Source organism: Asterias rubens, chromosome 7 (assembly GCF_902459465.1).
Source record: "Asterias rubens chromosome 7, eAstRub1.3, whole genome shotgun sequence".
Taxonomy (NCBI): Eukaryota; Metazoa; Echinodermata; class Asteroidea; order Forcipulatida; family Asteriidae; genus Asterias; species Asterias rubens.
In genome coordinates this window covers 8,382,227-8,396,830 of record NC_047068.1, presented here as the reverse complement: position 1 = coordinate 8,396,830, position 14,604 = coordinate 8,382,227, and the positions used below count along the sequence as shown (strand labels likewise).

Sequence of the window (14,604 nt, the reverse complement as noted above, 5' to 3'; positions counted from 1 at the left end):
TTATATCGAACGCACTCATTGCACGAACACAATTGGGGTATTTCAAGTGCCTTGTATGTGACCGTAGTTTGTGAATAGGGTCCATTCTTCTTGTTTTCACCTGGGTAGTTAGCGGTAGTTTTGAGTGAGATGACGGCGTCTGCAGGTGAACAGTTCCACCGCATGACAGAGAATGTTTACCGGGTAAGTTTGGGGATAACTTTCCGTATGGCGCCACCACTTTTTCACTCATTTTTACAAAAAGTGATATCTCATTGAGGTAAATTAGATACTATATTATTTCATATCGAATGAAAAAGTGGTGGCGCCATACGGAAACTTTTTCCAATAATAACGTTTTACTATCTAAATTCCTAAAATACTACTGTGCACGGGCAGTGCGGGTTGTCACCATGCCTCTTCCAATTTTAAGTTCTAAAAAACCCAATGTAATTCATATTGAGAGAATAATATTGACTAATACCTTTCTTTGTAAGTTTTCTAAATTGCCATATTAGTATATTCCCTAGAAAAAAAAGGTTCTCGAATGTCCTGAAAGAACTTAAGCTGAAGAAAGCATCATGGGTTTTTTTTTTAAACAGAAAATGTTAAAATCATCCAAATGGAAATATAGACCCAGTAATTGGAGTTCTCCTCAGCATTTATTTTTAAATCATTTGATTTGCATTTTTAAATGTCATAATAATATACGTTTTGCTGAAACAATTTCCCCGGCCAAACAGCATTTCGGTTCCGGTTTTGTTGATACAAATTTGAAAAAGGATTGTATGATGAATTACAAATGAATATTAGGTTTTTTTTATATAATGAAATCTGTAAAATACCAAATAATTTTTTTTTTCTTTCCGAGTTTATTTAGTATGTTTTCCTTTCTTTCCGCAGAACACAATCGAAGGATTTAATCCAGAATTACGGAGCCTCATTACACTCGGAAGAGCATATGAAAAAGCATCACAAAGTATGTATAATTAATTACTTCGCTAAGTTTGGATATATAGCGCTTTGTAACATCCATTGTACCTGAGTCCTATGACAGGCCATGTCTTTATATTTTTGGCAATTTTAGTTTATGTTTTTAAAAGAACAAAACATGTTCCCAACATTTAAAATCTTAAAAGAATTTTTTTTAGGTACATTAAGAGAAAAAAAGTGAGCAAAATTTTGCAAAACTTTAAAGTCACCTGGAAGTGGTATTTTGTCAAAATAAAGCTTTTGTCACTAAAATATGTGTTAAGTGGAATATGAATCAACAATTAACTAAGGTTTAAAAAGAATTAGTTTCCATGTTATTTACAAATTTGAAAATAAGCCCGACCCGAGAGGGCGCTGTTCGTGACGTCAATCGAGGCACGATGAATCGCATGCAATGCCAACACAAGATAGTGACGCTTGGCGCAAGCTTAAAAACATGCCCTCAAAGTTGAAACCTGATTTTTGTCACATAAGGCAAATGCTCCTTCAGGTTCGTTACGTCTTTCAGGTACCTTCTTCGACTTCCCCACTAGCTGGAAAAATTGTTGGGATGGCGTCATGTTTTAGAAAAGAACTTTTCTCTTCATGTCAAAATGTTTAGTGTATTCTGGATTCTCAAAGCACGACGGCTCGAAGTGTTTGCTGCAAAGCGCTGGAAAAGACTTGCAAACTGACCCCATCTTTAGTTGTTTTTCTGCATCCAGCAGCAATACACCTGGGCCCAATTTTATGGCTCTGCTTACTGAAGCACAGAATCGTGGGAATTCTGTGCTTACGGCAAGCGTATTTCACGGGTAAACTGCGAATTTGGGCTTCTGCGCGTGCGTACTTCACTTTCCTAGGCATTCTACGCTTACTGGGCTAGCGCAGAAAGTCGGCGCTTGCATGTAAGCGGGGAATCGCGATCGTAAGCGCAGAATTCGGCGGTAAGCAGAGCCATGAAATTGGGCCCTGGTTGACATTGCCGGAAAAATGCAAGAAAAAACTTTTTCGAAACATACAAACTCACGACTAGGACTTGAATGTACTTGCACGTACGTGTGTTTGATGTTCGATCGAGGCAAAGTCTGCCTCGATTAATGTCACAAAAGGGGTAGGCGGAGTCACCCCCACACAACTTTATTTATTATTTTAAACATGTATTGTAAAAACAATTAATTAAAAAAATTATTTTATTGTTCAGAAACATATACTCTAATGTTTGAAGGGGGGAAAAAAAATCTATTTCTAGGTGACTTTTAAACATGGTGCATAGCAACCCTTCGGTCTTTTATCACACCTAACTTTTGAATGCTTATTATATAAATATAGTATTTTTATAACTTTTTGTATATAAATATTTTTAAATTAATATTTTTACAGTATAGTGTCATTTTTTTAAATTCCTGCTACCTTTTATTATTTTTAAAAATCAAAATTGTACTGATAAATTTGTAGCTTGAAATGTTGAGAGAGCTGTTATAATATTTAAAACAATACTATTCTTTGAGCATAATTAAAAGATCTATATTCTATGCATCGATGTCATCCACGGTTTGGTGCTGTCAAAATTACGGTATCTAGACGTTCATTTCCATAAAGGTGCTGTCCGTCTATGGGTTCTTTATGTCTGTAGACATCATCCAGGCGCCATCTTAGAGGTGAAATAGTGATGAAACAATGGAAGCGCGCATACAGAATTGACCAATGAGCAACCTCCTTTTGACCCAAGGCATCGGTGCTATTTTCAAATGATGTCATCTTACACGAGTTCATACGGTAGAAGTTTATAGCAAGAAGTAACCATTTTAAGACTGGAGTTCACAGTGAAAAAAAAGGATTGAAATCAAACTTTTTACTTTTAGGTGTAACTTGACCTGAGCTTTTCCTTTTTCATAAAAGAAATACAACACTTCCCTGAAGTGATGACAATGCATATCTTTTTCTGCACCTGCACTATCCTATACTAGCCATGTAGCAGTCTATGTAATGGGTGACGATACTGCCTTTTCACTGCATGTTTGAAGCTTAGATTGCTAGCATTGGGCCATTTCCTGACAAGTTGAGGGACACCACTCCAGTTCCTCTAACTTCCTGTGGATTTCTGTGATTGATATCTGTATCTCTGCATTTGTGGTTAGGGTCCACAACACAAAATGAGGAAATGGATGTTGTGAAACTATCTGACGGTGGTTGTTGTTATATAGGCAAAGTTCTCAGCAAAGTTGCTTGACTTGTGCTAAAGTTTGAATTGTTTATTGTGGCTAACTGCTACTAGGCACTAATAGACACAGTGTAAAAAAAAGCTACCAATAAATAATTTTGTTTAATTGTTTTTCTCGGGAATGAATACAAAGCAGGAACAGGTTACCATCCAAAAATGGCATGCCATTTACCTTGTTACTGCTGCCTTGGTATTTTCCCAGGTCAAGTAATACTTTAAAGAATAAACCATTTAAGGGAAACTAAATTTGAAGTAACTTTGGGGTGAATAAAGACAAATTTACTAAATCGTGATTTGAACCTGCGCACTGGTGCTCCCTCAAAAGAGGTTTCTAGCCCTAATGTTGGTCGGCACCCTATTTTGTTTTAAAATATTCTTTGTTTGGGGGTGCCAGTCAGAATCAATCTCTAACTGTCGTATAGCCAGGGATCACACCCAAAATTGTGATACCTGGGGCGCGGCAGCAGAAAAATCGCCTTAAAGACATTGTACACGTTCAGTGCCTGTACGGAATTAATGCAATTTTTTATTTTAAATATCTGGTAATAAACCACAATGGAAACTGACATCGTAAATTAAAACAATTGTTTTTTTTTTTTTAAACAACTCTGTTTTTCTAAGAACAGCTTTATGAAATTGGGCCATATATCACAGCTGAATAGTGCTGGTAATCATTCACATTAACATAAATATTGACTTAATCGATACATTACTTATAATAACCAAGTTGTACAAATTCCAGAGGTTTGTATTTAATTTAACAATAATAATAATACAGCTCCCCGAGCTGCCGTGGCGCTCGGAAGGCTTTATCATTCACAATATCAACCTCTACCCTCGCAGGTACCCATTTATACCCCTGGGTGAAGAGAAGCACTTATAGTAAAGTATCTTCCTCAAGGACACAAATGTCACGACCGGGGTTCGAACCCACACTCCGGTGACTTGGCATCAGAACTTGAATTCGATGCTCTTAACCACTCGGCTGTGACACTTTATGATGTACTTAAAAAACTATAATAAAAACAAGGCGCTATGTGGATTGAACATACAATAGAGTGCAAGTGTCACATTGATTGATACATCATTTAGCACCTTTTAAATTGCTCATGTTTGTTTCCTTTGAATATTAAAGCAACGTGGGACCAAAGTGCTCCCAAATATGTTTGAACACTTGAGAGACTTGCACAGTCTATTCAAGAAAAAAACAGTAAAATGTCAATCTCTCAACACTACTTCACTACTACCACTCAAAGTTATCACCCAACAGTTTTGGGGCTCAAGTATGCTGTACTGACATACTTAAAACAAATATTTGAATTCCAAACTGCAGTGGGCGTAAAATGAATGGCATGATTGTCTTCTCTTATCATTGTTCAAATATGCACAAAAGATAGACAGTAGGCCAATAGATACAAGGGGCTAAAAAGTCAAATCAGATTGTGATTTGAATTTAACAGGGTTTGCGCATAACTTTTTCAATGACTAGCCAGCGGGATCACTAAGCTATTTGTTTCAGTGGTCCGTCAGCCACTAGGCTAGTGGTAAGACATCTGCGAAAGCAATGCAAAGGTCATGGGTTCGAATCCCACCTAGTATGGGGCGCTTTCACTGGATCCCGCATGAGCCTCAAACATCTGTATCAAGCTACTGAATTTCTGACCTTACAGAGCCAAGTTCAGAGACCTTGATAAGGACTCTGGCATTTGGTTGTTTTTATTTCATTTATTAAAGGCCGTGGACACTATTGGTAATTACTCAAAATAATTTATAGCATAAAACCTTTCTTGGTGGTGAGTAATGGGGAGAGGTTGATGGTATAAAACATTGTGAGAAACGGCTCCCTCTGAAGTTCTATAGTTTTTCGAGAAAGAAGTAATTTTCCATGAATTTGATTTCGAGACCTCAGATTTAGAACTTGAGGTCTTGAAATCAACCATCTAAACGCACACAACTTTGTGTGACATGGGTGTTTTTTTCTTTCATTATTATCTGGCAAGTTCGATGACCGATTGAGCTCAAATTTTCACATGTTTGTTATTTTATGCATATATGTTGAGATACACTAACTGTGAAGGCTAGTCTTTGACAATTACCAATAGTCTTTTTCTATTTAAGTTATCTTCCAACTTCAACAACCAATTGAGCTCAAATTTTCACAAGTTTGTTATTTTATGCATATATGTTGAGATACACTTACTGTGAAGGCTAGTCTTTGACAATTACCAATAGTGTCCACTGCCTTTAAGTCTGCTTTTCTAAAATGTGAAAAAAAAATTCTTATCTTGGAGGTTGGCGTTTATAGTAACATTCGGCGGTCAACCAGCAGCCGGTTTGTTTATCAACAATGGGAAGGTCTGTTGGAAGTTTGTATTAAATTATTCTCTGTTGATTAATGCATTCGCTATTGACATTGGAGAAACAAATTTGATTGAGTTGAGCCACTGTCCTTGTGTTGATTGCTGATGAGTATAATTTTATATTGATTGTTACAATGATCATGGTTCATGTACACTACAATCACAACAGTGTCCTGTCTGGTACTGCTGGAGGAGCTTTGTCACACCACTAGGGTCACACCAGGAAGTAAAGTGAAGGTGTTGTGCTGTGTTGTGCTCAGGAAGTGGATATCACCAGGGGGGCCCTGGAACTAACCTTGGGGTGATCTAATCATTAATAAGTCACTGTAAAATCAATAGGGTCTGTGTGTTGGCTGGGACACAAATCATCGAATTTCACTTTTTTTACACATTGAGTTGAGGAAGTCAACTTTTTTGCATGAAGGTTGGAGCCAAAGTAGACCTTTGGTTTTTTTACCGTCCATTGATTTAATCCTACATAAATGTCGGTATACAATTGAATAAAACTATGCTGTGGAAGTTTCGTTTCAAAAGGTGGTCGCGTATTAAGATATCGCCAACAAATCTGGGCGAATATGTCCATGCAAGAAGAATAATCCCTAAGAAGTGAAATACACAATCTGATCTTACAATACTTGGGTCTGCAGTCCGGCGTAAATGTCGAGCCCTGCATGACAAACTGTAAGCTGCGTACAACTGGTACACACAAACTATGATCTGACACACCTACTGTATGTTCCACACCCCTATTTTCTTACACCCACTATCTTCCACACCCCTATTTTCTGACACCCACTGTCTTCCACACCCCTGTTTTCTCATCCCTGTATGTTCCCACATACCCGTAATGCACTTTCCAATCCATTACCTCAACTGTAACCCTAACCCTAACCCTAATCAAGCCCTGTTTTTTAGAGGTTATCGGGACATCTCTGTCCCTACTCTATGATATTACATACAAACAGTTCTATGCATGCAATGTAGTTACATGGTACAGTTTACAAAAATGTAGGCCTCGCAAGGATAGAGAGGTTAAGGGAATCTCTATGAAGCAATCTTAAATTTATAAAGGAACATTTCAAGGCAGAAGGAAAGTGCCTCTATTTTGCCTCAATTTTGCCTCTAGGCTCGGAATGAGAGTCCGGCCAAATATTTGGCAGTATTTCAACATTGTGCAATATGAGTGCCCTATGCTGCAACAGCATTGCATAGATTAATGGGAAATATAAACTTACTCCCTATTTACCCAGTCATTTTCAATCTGTTGACCTGTCAAACACATTGAGGCGAACCTCTTCCCAAGCCCCTTCATAGTTACCATCCCCAGACAAGTAACTTACTACTCTTAGTCTTAAAGGTACTGGACACCTTTGGTGATTCTTTTAGAAACCAGTATTCTCACTTGGTGTAACCCATGATCCCAACATAAAATAACAAACCTGTGAGAATTTTGACTCAAGTGGTCATTGGTCAATGAGAGAACGACCTTGTTGCCAAAAAATTGTGCGCTTTCAGATGCCTAAAAAAGACTTCAGGCCTGAAGTCTTTTAATGTTTGAGTGAGAATGTACCTCTTTCACGATAATAACAATACTTCAGAGAGAGCCGTCTCTCACAATGATTTATACTACATGTATCAACAGCTCTCCATTGCACATTACCAAGTAAGTTTTTATGCTAAAACATTTTTTGGAAGAAATAACCAATAAGTGTCTAGTGCCTTTAAAACATCTTTGCTTTGTGGTGTTTATTTATCTGCGAGTTAGTTCCAACTGGTCAAGTACAATCAAGTGAAAGACGATGATGTTTGAATAGGAAGTATCCACACCCATATTTATGGGATTTATCCTCATTTAGGCACTCTGAGTTTGCACTAGGGATGTTAATAACAAAAGTTGTCAACGAGCCTGATTTGACGTCATACTAACTTGACAACAGGTGGAGGCGGTTATGATGTAATAAAATTCCTGTCATGCAGTGGATTGTTAGTTTGAAAGGGTTGGGGAGGGGAGCGGGGTAATTCTTGCTGATTTCTGCTGGTGCTAATTTTAAGAGATGTTGTAAATTTTGTTTATCCAATATTAAACTACAAGGGAAACTGACTAGGTACATTTTGTACAACGTTGGATCGAACAAAGACAAAATTACTGCTGTTGGACTTGAACCTGCAACCTCTGAGCTAACGTGCAGGAGCTCGGCTACATCTAACTGAGCTATCGTGCTTTGCAGATTCCTTTGCTAAGCACAAATTGAACGGGTTACCAGTCACAACAATTTATACATTATGGAATTTTGGCTGAGACCCTTTTTTTTGCTTAGCAATACTTATTGTGCTTAGCAAATTGTTGTGCTTACATGCTTGTTGAAATTGGGCCCTGTTCATTTAAAACAGGGTTCTGCCCAGGATTTATTTAGTGGCAGATTTGTTTTTCCTTAGATCATAAAAATGGACTGAAACCAAAGATTAACCCCAAATGTATGGCTTTGGATAACATTATTGTACTGGTGGTAATGTTTATATTCAATTTTACAAATTTTTGTTGAAAAGATTTGAAAGGAAATTGCAAGTTTACATTATAATTTTGAAAACGTGTGGTGATCTGAAATTGAGAAAAATCCTGAGTGCTGAAATGTTTTCCGGCACTGACCATGTGGGCAGAACCCTGAGTTAACCGATGGAATTCTGCGTTTACTCATTGTTTACACACTAAGACAATTTGCACTTAACCCCATGCGCAGGTATCACACTCAATCTTCTTTATTCACAAATAAGATAAAATCATTTACTCCTCGTAGGAATTTGTAAGACAAATGTACTCAGACAAATAAGGATGAAAGAAAGTCAAACGTTGGCATGGTAACTCCCGCTCATAATGCATGAACATTTACATCAATAAAATCTTTGCATTTGGGTGCTTTGTCGGATGTGTGCACAGGGAGGAATTTTACATAATGTGAAGAAGGTGATTGCAAATAAAATATGTCATAAGGAATTCACTGTCAATTTCTTGGGATTTATGGTAGAAGTGGTATACAACACATACACATTACAAATAACTCCTATGCTGTGGTTTTTGTTTTATTTAATCATACAGACAAATTTGTACATTTTATGTTTAGATTTACAATGTACTAGTGTATTGGATATTTGACAAGTGAAAGTACATTTTATGTTGACAATTGAAGCCCAAACAATTTTTGATTTCTAAAAATAGAATCACCTTTCAATTTCAATATTATTTTATATTCTTAGCATTGAACTTTCTAAACCCACTAAACCAAAGGTGCTGAAGTTTCATTATTATTAAGCCATTACCGATCACAAAAGAATTACTCCGCTCATGCATTCAGTACTCGAATTTGGCCAGGAAAATCCACAAAACCACAGGGCTATTGGCCTAAAATGTTACCTGGACAAGAATTGTTTTTTGCAAGACCAGAATCAAAACGAGAACCATACTTCCTGACAGTTTTACATGAATTTAATTTTTGTTTAATTAATTTATTTGAACAAGTACTGAAAGATGTTAAGAGAAGATTTAATTCAATTCAATTCAATAAAACGTTTATTCCATACTCTTGTAGAAAAAGAAAAGAAAAAAGAGACTTAAACAGTACATAGAAATTTAACGAATCTAAAATGCATTAAACTATACAAAAACAATATAATCTAAAAGCAAATAATAAATTAATAACTAGGAATTAACTATGTACAATACAGGAGCGAGAGCATGAGGCTGTTAGATAAGCCGTGGCTTGTAGACAACAGCCTTTACAGACAAGTGAAAAAACAAACAAATAAACAAACAAACAAACAAACATCGGAGAAGAAACAATGACAATACAAAATGCTGACGACAAAATACAACGAATATTAAACCAGGCTAACTGAAGACGACAAAAGAAAATATATATAAGTGGAGAGAAAAGCTATGTTACATAGTGGGAGAGGAGGACTCTTTTGTAAGAGATCTTAAATTGACCGACAGAAGGCATTGTTCTTAAATCTCATTGGTCTTTGATGAGTATTTTTACTTCATTACTGAATTCAATTGAAAGTATCGGACTCAAAATCATCATTTAAACAGGATATTTATACAAAGAGTGAGATATTCTTATTCAATTAAGGTAGAAAAAAACCCAGACTGCCATACTTTTCCAGTCATAAGTTTACTGGCCCAAAACTAAAACTACTGGCCTTAGACCTGTGCGTGTAACATTGGATCCCAGATATGATGTAGCCCTTCATTACTAATACTATTAAAAGGTATTCTATCAGACTCAAAGTCAACATTTGCACAAGATATTACACAAAAAGGAATGCTAATTCAATTGAATTTCCATTTAAATGTTCGTTGGACTTGTCCAGTCATGTTTACTGGCCCAACACTAAAACTACTGGCCTCATGCAGTACAGTGTACACACGTTTGAGCCCTGGTATGATGTAGGCATAGAGTTATATATATTTTGACTAGAGCGCTAACACCCCGTTATACACACACGAAGGTTTTGAAGCCGTGTGGGCGCATCCATGTTTATGTACAAACCAATACAAGACCTTGAATTTTTGTATGGCAACTGTACGGCTATTTGCATGATAGTGCGTTTTTGTTTTTTTATGTGTCATCGAAGCAAAAAATGCAGCAAATGTGAACGCACAATCTGCTGATCAGCGTCACAAATTGCGAGCGTCATGTGTGCCATGTTTAAAAGGCGCGTATATTTTTTTTAGTCTGCAATCAAGTCGAAGTTACGGTTTTCGTAGCGCGGACGTACGCGATTGGGCAGTCGCGTACATAAAGCGCACACGCCGAATATTAAAAAAATCACTGCAAACATGTCTGCGCCTAGGGTGGCTTCAAAACGCAGAGCAAGTTACCGCTCTAGTCAATATATATAGCTCTATGGATGTAGGCCTTCATACTAACACATTTGAAAGGTATTGCATCAGACTCAAAGTCAACATTTGCGCTGGTATATTTACACAGAGAAAGCTTTTCTAATTCAATTTTTTATAAATAAGGCCACTGACTGGACTTGTCCAGTCATTAGGGACTTTTCGTTTTCGACGACGGATGGTTCTGCGCGGCAAAGATGACATTTGGCGTCATCTGCGCATGCGTCAGCTTTGAGGACGGTCATCCCTCAATTTCTATGACAGTACTTGGGATGAATCTTCGTTGTACTGAAAACGACAACGTTTAGCTGAACAACCGTCGCAGAACCATCCGTCGTCGAAAACGAAAAGTGCCTATTATATGTTTACTGGCCGAACACTAAAACTACTGGCCTCGGGCTTGCAGTCCAGTTTGAAATTGAAGCCCAGCGGCATCAACCGGGAGGGCCCCTGATCACAGGGATTGCTGCTGGGTACGTCCTCTCTCGTGTGCGAAAGTTCTGAATACAAGATGAAGAAGCTATAGTGTTGGAGAGGTACTAACCCCTTACTTACTGAACAGACTCATTGATTTCTTAATTGACCTTACTGGGCGTCCATTCATTCATGTATGATTCAGAACGACATATGGTTTCTTGCTAAATTTCAACAGATCAATAATTGGGAGGTTAACATCACAGAGAAAGATTGTACTTATAAGATTAAAAGAGCATGTACATGTACATGTAATAATACTACTAATATTATAGCGCATGTATACCAAAATGTACACCATTTATTGTGATGTATTTACCCAATATTTTTATGATGTAATTCTATGATCAAAACTTACCTGTCACAATATTTTTCTATGCAAAATTGCAAGAATGAAAGATCTGTGTTTACGCATAAAGTGACACAAATATTCATGTTCTCCCTAGGCCCTTTTCCATCTAGGTGTGTCAGGTTTGTTTGGGATTTTCTATTTCCATGGAAATGTCACTTCCCTTCCATTATAAAGTCAAATTTCCATGGTAACTTTTAGGCCATGGGCATCAGCGTTAGCCTGTAGTTGAAGATTACTAACTGTCCTTCTGTTTATAGTGTTTTTCTGGAGTAATAAATTATTTAAATGCAATTATCAATGGACAAATTTCAAAGCCATTTGTAAATAATTTGTGGATAATTTATTATATCAGGTACATGTAGCTTCATGAGTACAGACTTAGACTTCTCATGATTATGTGAGAAGCGTTTAACCCTCTGAAAAGTAATTCAGATTACTTTCATTGATTTATTCATTGATTTCAATGATTTCAGCCATTTTGTTTTAGTGATCCGAGTCATTGATTTAATAGGTTTCACTCATGTATTTAAATCATTGGTTTCATTGATTTTAGTGACTTCAGTCATTGAGTTTATTCATTTCATTTTCAGTCGTTGATTTATTTGATTTCATTGATTTTAATTCAAATGTCCGGCATTTGCAAACAGAATACTCGCAAAATGTTTGTTATTGATCTATTTGATGATAATAATATCGAAGTCAGCGCACGTATCTACCAAACAAGGTACTCAAGGCGCTGAGTATATACAAACTTTCAGAAAGATAGGTTATTGCAGTGGTGGATTCTGAGACCCAATTATGTAGCACTTATAAGGGTTTACAAGGTGCTACGGCGCATTAAGCAGCCACAGCAAGGAACACCGGGGCGAACCCCTTCTCTTTTCAATAAGTGCACTGGGTTCTTTTACATGCGTTACACAACACATGGGACCAACGGCTTTACGTCCCATCCGAAGGACGAAGCAATGGTAAAGTGTCTTGCTTTAGGACACAAGTGTCACGGCTGGAGATTCGAACCCCCACTCTGCTGATCAGAAATACCAGAGTTTGAATTAGGTGCTCTTAACCGCTAGGCCACGACACTTCCACATGGCACAATGGGACTACAATGGGATCTTTTCTTTGACCTGCCCTTGAAGTTTCACTTTGCATCAATATGCTGGCATCATCTACAAATACACTTTTTTTTCTTCAGTTGATCTGTTATGAGCTATAATAGAGATAAAATAATATTGTTTAAACACATTTCCTTCATCTTCTTGAAATCGCTCGTCCAGACCCTGTTTTTCAATGGTTTTTTTTTTGTGGTCTTCTCTTTCTCCAGATGTCACTCAAGTTGCCAAAGATTACTACGATGCGTTGATGAGAGTTGGAGAACTGGCGAGTGAAAGCAAAAGTGCCAGACAGATAGGTGAGTAAAAAAGGAGGCCACTACAGGTTTTTTCTCTCTCACTAGGCCTGGAATTTCATCTTTGAGAGGGCATTTTCAGTTTGCAAAGGCACGTGCACTTGAAAATCTTTGAGTCTATGAGAAACTTTTGAAGGGGCACAAGACCAGGGGCCAAGACACCAGGGGCACTTGCACTGGACAATCTTAAAGTCTGTGAGAAACTTTTGGTTGGGCACAAAGGCCAAGACCAGGGGGGCAACAGAGGCCATGATCTGCATGGGGTCTGTGTCCATTGCCTCATTATGGAAGTTTTTCTTAATATTTTGACTGATTTTTTGAAGTATCAATATAAACCACTAGAGAAACTGACTGGCTAAATTTAGATTTAGTTAAACTGAAATTATGTCGGAACTATAAATTTAACAAAATGTTTTTCTTTAGGAAACTGAGATTTGGTTGTTCTTTGAACCCATTACAAATCCTGCCCCTTATTTTTAGGTTTTCTATAAGTGTTCTATCAGTGTGCTATCAGTTTGATCCAGGGACCTGCAATCAAACATAACAAACCACATATGTATGTAATACGTGATGACATGTGTACCAAAAGTGGATCAGGATGCCTTTATCAGTTCTCAAAAATAGAAGACTCGTTTTAAACTTGGATTTAGGGACCTGACGTGAGCATCAAAAGAATGAAAAGTGACCCAGTACAAAAGCTAAAATCAAGTAGCGTAAACAAAACTACAGAAAAAAAGTGTCAATAGTCTGTATTTAAATATGATCTTTTTGTTATGATGTCACCATTCAAATAACTGCCCTACAACATGCTGTCTGTGAGCGTGTGCGTGTTGGTGTGCGTTTGTGTGGCATAGAAATCAAACCAGAAGCACTGCGTGCTACATTGATGTATGCGTTGAGAACGCATGCGGTCTGCCCTTCAATATGGCGACTTTCATAGCCAAAAGGGGTTATTTGATACAGTCTATAGCATAATTACATGAAATGCCGACAAACTAGGGAAATGAAGCTGGTGGTCATATGGAGTCCTAAAACCTACTGCTAACAGACAAGATTTCTATTGTCTTGGGTGCGTTTTCACGGCTGTAACCAATCAAAGTTTCGGTCCTTTGCTAATGATTACCTAATGGCTAATTCAATCGATACAGTTATTGGTTACGATTGCGACTTTGATGTACACTTTTACTCCATTACTTTGAAGCAAACAAGTTTAAATGGAATCACATTACATTGGTTTTATAACTTTGTTTACTACATAACATTTAAAATAGGGTTGTGCCTACATTTATTTTTCTTTGTGTTTAAACGGAACTTGAGACTTCCGTTAAACTGTTCCTACCGATTCCAATCCAAATTGAGAATCGGAAGTAGGGTGCATGGTACAATCATTGACAATGTACACATGTATGGAAGTCAGTATGTGCAACCACTCTTCCTTGCTCTATGGTGCAACGGCTGGCTCCAAATACATGTAAACAGAAAAACGAGAACTGTTTATTTGGAGTGAGCTTGTCAGGGAGGGGCAGATGTCAACAAACTTTCCAGGCTTAAAAATAGATCAGTACCTAGTCTTGATGGTCACAGAAAGGGAGTCTGTTGGTGTCACATCCCAAGTGCTGGTGTGCAAATGTAGTAGGTTTTGGCCCACACCAAAGCATAATTTACAGATAGCATACCTGCTGAATGTACTTTATCGGAATTGTCCTGATTGTTGAGAATGCAGGCAGCTAAACAATCAGAACAGTCCTATTTCTTACAAGAGACAACAATGACCGAAGATAAAAGAGGTTGCCATTTGCCTGCGACTGTAGAGATTTTGTTGTAGAATACAGAGATTTTTGTACATTGTCGTAAATATATTCTTTGTATTAAAGTCACCTGGAAGGGGTATTTTGTCAAAATAAAGCTTTTTTCACTAAAATATGTGTGTTGATGAGT

The 14,604-nt window shown here is 37.4% G+C and overlaps 1 protein-coding gene across 2 annotated transcripts in view; it reads left to right on the top strand.

Moving 5' to 3' along the window:
- The first annotated feature begins 1 nt into the window (after nt 1).
- LOC117292265 (brain-specific angiogenesis inhibitor 1-associated protein 2-like) overlaps nt 2–14,604 on the top strand; it is a 59,612-nt gene continuing 45,009 nt past the window's right edge. For both annotated transcript variants that reach the window (XM_033774258.1, XM_033774259.1), the window contains exons 1-3: nt 2–183; nt 883–958; nt 12,583–12,669. In XM_033774258.1, coding sequence (XP_033630149.1) covers nt 130–183; nt 883–958; nt 12,583–12,669 — 217 coding nt within the window. In that variant the 5' untranslated portion in view covers nt 2–129. The remainder of the gene's footprint in view (nt 184–882; nt 959–12,582; nt 12,670–14,604) is intronic.